Raw genomic sequence first — 6,422 nt, forward strand, 5'->3', positions numbered from 1 at the left:
AGGCTTGAATTTCACGTAAAATGTGAATGTACTTCTTAATGTAGTAAATATCATAAAGCCTGCTGACAGGGATTTTTTTATTTTATTTTAGGAATTAAAATGAGAAAAAGTTACAAGAACAGAGCTGTGTTCAGAAATTAGTTTGCTGTCATTCATGCACTGATTAAAATCAGTGATAAAGCATGAAGCTTGTTGTTATGACATGCTTTTAAATGTAACTCTATTCTGTACTCTCTCTCTCTCTCTCTCTCTCTCTCTCTCTCTCTCTCTCTCTCAGCCTATATAACTGTGGGGGAGAGGCATCAAATAATTGAAATTTCAACTCGAACTGGAGGACACTATATCGTGTGATACAATAACAAAACAGGTTAATTTGTATTTTCATACACTTGTAATATAGTAAGTTTCACGTATACCTCTATATCCCTTTTTTTCTTTGAAAACATTTTTTGATAGGAAACTAGTTGATGACTAGAAATAAAAACATAAAATGGCAATGGAAAGATGTAATAGTGATATTTTTTATTACATTTATTACATTTATGTTGCCACTGGTTTGTGAAGGTTAAAATATTAATTTAACAGTTCAGTGTTGCTTTTACAATTGCAATTTCAAGTTTTTTTTAAAAAATTTAATTACTTTCTGGATTCCTCTGGATTGAATTCGAACTCAGCTATTAAGGACATGGACTTGAGTCCAACTTGGCACCTTTTGGACTTGGACTCGATTGGTTAATGACTTGATCTCGAATCGAACTTGACAAAGGTAGACTCAGACCCAACACTAGAAATTAGCTGGTAAGTTTTATAGAGCATCTTGCAGAACCAGCCAACGTTCTTCTGGATACTTTGACTGTCACACTTGCTTCTTATTTTTGCAGCAAAACCCAGCTGCCTTTATTACGTTTTTTGTCTGAAAAGTGGTCTCTTACATAATATGCTGCTTTCTTTAATGACATACAAACATTTTTCTGTAACATTTAATTTTGTGCTAGAAAACTAATCTTTGGGAATCTGAAATGTTTTTGTACTGACTTGATAATGTAGAAGTCATAAAATAATTTAAAAAAAAAAAACTATAACAAAGTTTATACAAAAAAAGGGTGCCTAAAATTTTTGCACAGTACTGTATATATATATAACATAAATATGAAATTATACACTGTAAAAAATGTGACCAATGGTTACTTTAAAAAATTATGGCAACACAGTGACATGTAATATAATTGAAGTACTACAACTTTGATTAAAAAGTACTGAATAAATTAACTAAATTTAAACAAAAAATAATTAAGTTCATGGTAATAAAAGGAACAATTAAAATGTGTTGGCTTTAGTAATAGCATGCCAAATGATGAGTTATATGGCCCAAAAATATTGAGTAAATGCAAATTAATTTCACAAGGAAAACTGATTCATATTTAGTAAGGATCTGAGCAAAAGTAATCTAAATATACTAAGTATCTGGGGAAACTGATTTATATTTACTGAATATCTTATGGAAATTGATTCATATTTCCTAATTATCTGGTTGAAAATGATTTGGTTCTCTAATAAAAAAATATATCTATAACTCACATTTGAGCACATTGTTGCTTAATTAAACACATTTACGATGTTATTCTTATTTATTTGTACCTTAATTAATTGTTTAAAGTCTTAATTGGTATCACATGACTTTAAATATATTTAATGTCACTTTCATTTTTCTATAACTAATCAAACCAATATCATGCCTTCTTGGTGCCAACGTTTACTTAAGTTGGTTCAACAGATCACCATGCATAAAAATAACAAAAGGTAAACATTTATTTGTGCAACTTTGTCTCAACATGTTTACCCAACATTTTTCAAGTGCAAAATGCCAACATAAAACCATAAAATAACAATACAAGTATAAAATGCACTTGGTCTTTTAAGAAAACAGACTGAAGTACTTCCATTTGCCTTGCTTCCTTACTTACAAAAATGGGATTCACTTGAACAATTACATTATATATTTTGGCAAATTCAAATGCCTCAATTAAAACATGTCAAATAATCCCTGCATTCCTGGTGTAAACAGTGGACTCACAAGGTACAAAAATAGTTGGCTATTTTTAAGTCAAAAAATCGATGCCACTCCCCTCAAATCTGAACAACCACCTGCAGCACTTAAACTCAAGCATTTAACAAAGCCTTGAAGGTAACCATGTGACAGTTGACAGTGCCGCAACAATTCCCTTTCATCCTGCAAAGGTACATTTTCTTAAGCTAGTATCTTATTCTTGAGGCTGTTCGGTTTTGGGGACAGCTTTGAACAATCCAGCTCAAGGAGGAGTTTCTGGAAGACTTCGAACATATACCTGAGCTCCTTGGGATAGGCAAGATTCACTGCATATGTCAACCCAAGGAGCATGGAGCAAGCCCTTGGAAAGTTACCAAGAGCTATCAGAACTTTCACGCCCTCTACCACGATACCAGTATCATCAGGAACCTCCGACGTATTACTCTTAATGTTGTAGATTTTGATCCTTTGTACAGCAAGGTCCTGCGACACACTGTCTTCATCAGCATCCTGAAATAGCAAGAACACTGAGTATTTCAGACTGTACAGCCAAAGGATAAGGTCCTAATTAAACATCACCCAAATTGTTTCCAACCCTTCGGACAAGAACACCTGGGGCATGACATGTTGCCTGTAATGCAGCCCATTTACATCAGAGATTTAGAAAGAGATCATTTATTTGTAAAAGCATATTTTCATGGCAGGTAAGTTAAAAAGGATGCAATCAGCTCACTAACAAATCAAAACAATTCAATGACACCAGAGATGATAGTCTGAACTGAGTCTCAGCTGTAAATATTTGTAAATGATTTTTTTTTTTTTTAATGAAATCAACCTATTGGTATATAAATTAGTTTCTTTATCTCTATCTGGCACTGTAAGCTCCTTCCTAAATCCACAGCAACTGGATCAACTCTGCTCCTTCACTTATTTTAGAAGTTACCTCAGTCTTTGTAAAAGTGTCTCTCAGCTGGGATTTTAGTCGAATTAAAGGCAAGACAGACCAACTTCGAATCACTAGCCTACACTAGCTTCATTGTCACTTACAGTGTAGTAAAGTTGCAATGTTTGGTTTGATAACTTGCAGTAGCTAACAATGTTCGACTGCTAAAGCAATTTGGTTAGAAATAGTTTCTTAATTAAACAGCTCTTACCTTTGGGAAAACGGCAGATGAAATGTGTAGCAGACGATGATTGTAGTCCATGTGGCGCAAAATGCCTTGGGCGGAAGTGGTAATTAATTAAAACCAACGAGCTCCCAATGAGTAAACTTTATGAATTTTCTACATCCTTGACTTTCCCAATAAAATACAATTAAATTCTACTCAGTGATTCACAGCTAATATTATTAAAACAAAACTGAGTAAAATGCAATTAATAATTTGTTGAATTCCGCTCAATGTGATTCAAAACTGCACAAAGACTTTTTTTTATTATGTACTGTATAGGTTACTATCATTTATTTACAAAATATTAATTAATCCCAGTCTCAGTTTTTACAGGGTATTTTTATGTCCATTTAGTAATGTGAACAAAGGTCAAGCCCAATTTCCTTGCTTTTTCCCTTTATGCTCTTAGAGTCCATTGCTGGCCCAAATTTAGCCTATTACCCAAAGACACTTAAAATTCAACATAGAAGCAAATACTCACATCTGTGAACCCAGTTGGAGATGGAAAAGAAGACACCAGCCATGATTGAGAAGAAGCAAGGGTCCAGATTTTATTTCCACCTCACGAGATCCACACCGATGAGAATTCTCAGAAGTGATCTGACACCTGGAGCTCAAGGTCCAGTATTTATACTGTATTTACACAGTAGATAACCAATATATTTTAGAAAGACTATGATATCAATACCAATAGGGTTAAAAAAGAGCTCATCTACATTACCATGATGTTTAAAAAGAGGCTTATCAAATTTACTATTATGTTTTGAAAGAAGACTTCCTGACTACCATTAGGATTGAAAGTGGGGGAGAGGGAAAACAATTATAGAGAGACCTTAGTCTCATGTTGTTATCTCATAATGTTATGTGTGTGCGTTGGGTGTGTTATGTCTGCACGTCTGCCCTTGACTGTAGGAGAGTGTGTGTGTTTTTCAGCCTGCCCTCCTCAGCTCTTATATTTCTCTGTGACTAATAAACCATAGTGTGTTACTCTTAAAGATCTTAAAGTGTGAATCCAAACAGTCCTGTGAATTTTCAATAAAATTACATATTACTCATACTAGGTCTCCCTCCTGTTTATTTCATGTCATTTTTATCCACAACACCATGCATGATACTCTATGGATTATGGACAGTGTACAATGAACAAATGTAATAATGGAATATGCTGGCACATGTCATTCCTATTATTAAAATATACAACATGTCAGGATGGGCGGCAAAGTGGTGCAGTGGGTGCATCATATCCCAATTATCAAATTCTCCCAACTTGTGTCCAGCTTTACCAGGATTGGCTCCAGATCAGAGGAATGAGTGAATGAAAACCTCAGGGTCAGGAGGAATGTAGTGTAAAAGTTGCTAATCCCAGCTCTTGGGACATGTTACAGTCATGTTTTCATAAACTGGCTGCTCCAGCTTGCAAAAAGCCTACTGCCATCTGCTCTGGTTGTCTTTGAGACACCAATTTCATCAAACTTGAATGTTTTGCTTTGTCAGTTTCCATAGTCTCTCTTTTCTTTTGGCTATCATTCTCTGTCTTAATCACATAGCTGCCACCTTTTCTTCTTTTTTCTTTGTGCTTGGTCAGTACTTTTTTGGCTGTCATTCCCTGAATACCACCTATCTGGCAAATATTCTCTCTCCCAGTTTCCTGCTGGAATCTTGCAGAATGGGTTCCCCTTGTTTTCAGTTCCAACTTGGTTACAACTCCTGCAGTCACTGCAGTCCCACCAACCAGTTTCAGTGTCAGTATCCTACACATACCAATACCATCATATCTGGAAATTCAATTATGAAGAGGTGCATAAAATAATCCTAAATGTGGACAATTATTCTGAAAAATTAAGTTGCAATTATAATTTATGTATGTATGTATGTATGTATGTATGTATGTATTTATTTATTTATTTATTAGTAGTAGTATTTACAAAATTAAGATGCAAAAAATATTCAACCTTTATTCACATACATAATCATGTTCATGTGAGCCAGGGCTTCAACTCAGCCTACAGTATATGTTGGTAAACAAGCAATATAAACGGCCAAGGAAAGCACAAGACGTTTTTGTTCTTGGGATCTGACAAACCTTGTATGAAATGTCTATGTGATTAAATTGTGTCATGTAATTAAAGAGGCAGTGGATGCAAGTGCAGATTTATTAGAAAAAGAGAAAAAACAAACAAGTTAAGCAGTGAAACATGAAATATGATCCTGAACACTGGGACTTAAGGAAATGGGCTGACTAGGAGCACATGACTACACATATGCACAATGCACAACTAATGAGGGTGAGACAGAGCACAGGTGAGCATGATTAGGACATGTGATGGAGTCATGTGACATGCTGGGGTTGATGGGTGATGTAGTCCAGCCTGATTTCGGCATAACCCTGACAGAACCCACCTATTTTTGATGGGCGTCTTGGACAACCAGACGAGATGTTGTTCAGCTGATCAGAGTCCTTGGGAGCACTACCTATTGTGGAGCTGACAAGAAATGTGACGTCCTCCGTCAGGCAATGAGATGGAGTGATCTCCTCCATATAGCTGAGGGGTGGTGGGATGTCCAAGGAAGAGCACGATCGTGGAACAATGGCCACTGCAATGCCAGGAGAGGGAGCAAAAAGGTGGAGCTAGAGGGGGGAGTGATGTTTTTATTGGGGGGGGGGGGGGTTGCTGCTCTGTCCTCTGTAGAGCCAGAGGGGGGAGCAACAAGCATAAATCTGGGCATAAAACTGTGTCAAATGCAGCACTGAGAACTAGAATTACCTGAGTCCTTATTTTGTTGCAGATCATTTAAAACTTTTAGAAGAGCAGTTTCTGTGCTATGGTTGGACCGAAAGCCAGACTGAAATTTTGAGATAGTTATTGAGCTGTATTGTCACATGTTTTTCAATTATTTTGCCAAGAAATGGAAGATTAGACATAGGTCTGTAATTACTGTGCACAGAAGAATCAAGATTGTTTCTCTTCAGCAGAGGCCTAACAATAGCTGTCTTAAAGGTATGTGGAAAAATTCCTTGCTGGAGGGACAGATTAACAATGCTCAGGGTGTCTGGCAATAATGAATTTAAAACCAACTTTAAAAAGCTGGTGGGTAATGGTTCGAGAGAGCAACTAGAAAAAGTGATATAACCAGGGCAAGTATGTTAGGGTTGACCACTGAGAAAGAGATTGCATTTAACAGCAAATGGTAGAGTTAGAAAACAT

The 6,422-nt window shown here is 36.0% G+C and overlaps 1 protein-coding gene across 1 annotated transcript; it reads right to left on the bottom strand.

Moving 5' to 3' along the window:
* Positions 1-537: 537 nt before the first annotated feature.
* On the bottom strand, positions 538-4,262 carry LOC128628817 (uncharacterized). Its single transcript, XM_053673653.1, has 3 exons — positions 3,698-4,262; positions 3,202-3,266; positions 538-2,557 (listed from the first exon to the last, which is right to left on the bottom strand). The coding sequence occupies exons 1-3, from the start codon at positions 3,738-3,740 to the stop codon at positions 2,249-2,251; spliced, it is 417 nt and encodes a 138-aa protein (XP_053529628.1). The 5' UTR covers positions 3,741-4,262; the 3' UTR covers positions 538-2,248.
* Between the last annotated feature and the right edge of the window lie 2,160 nt (positions 4,263-6,422).

This window comes from Ictalurus punctatus, chromosome 20 (assembly GCF_001660625.3).
Source record: "Ictalurus punctatus breed USDA103 chromosome 20, Coco_2.0, whole genome shotgun sequence".
NCBI classification, from domain to species: Eukaryota; Metazoa; Chordata; class Actinopteri; order Siluriformes; family Ictaluridae; genus Ictalurus; species Ictalurus punctatus.

Excerpts from the sequence above, each read along its gene's own strand:
- LOC128628817 (XM_053673653.1), bottom strand. The coding sequence starts at position 3,740 with ATGGCTGGTGTCTTCTTTTCCATCTCCAACTGGGTTCACAGAT. Across the intron at positions 3,267-3,697 it reads CTCCAACTGGGTTCACAGAT|GCATTTTGCGCCACATGGAC; the intron begins GTGAGTATTTGC and ends CTTCCGCCCAAG. Across the intron at positions 2,558-3,201 it reads CATCTGCCGTTTTCCCAAAG|GATGCTGATGAAGACAGTGT; the intron begins GTAAGAGCTGTT and ends TTGCTATTTCAG.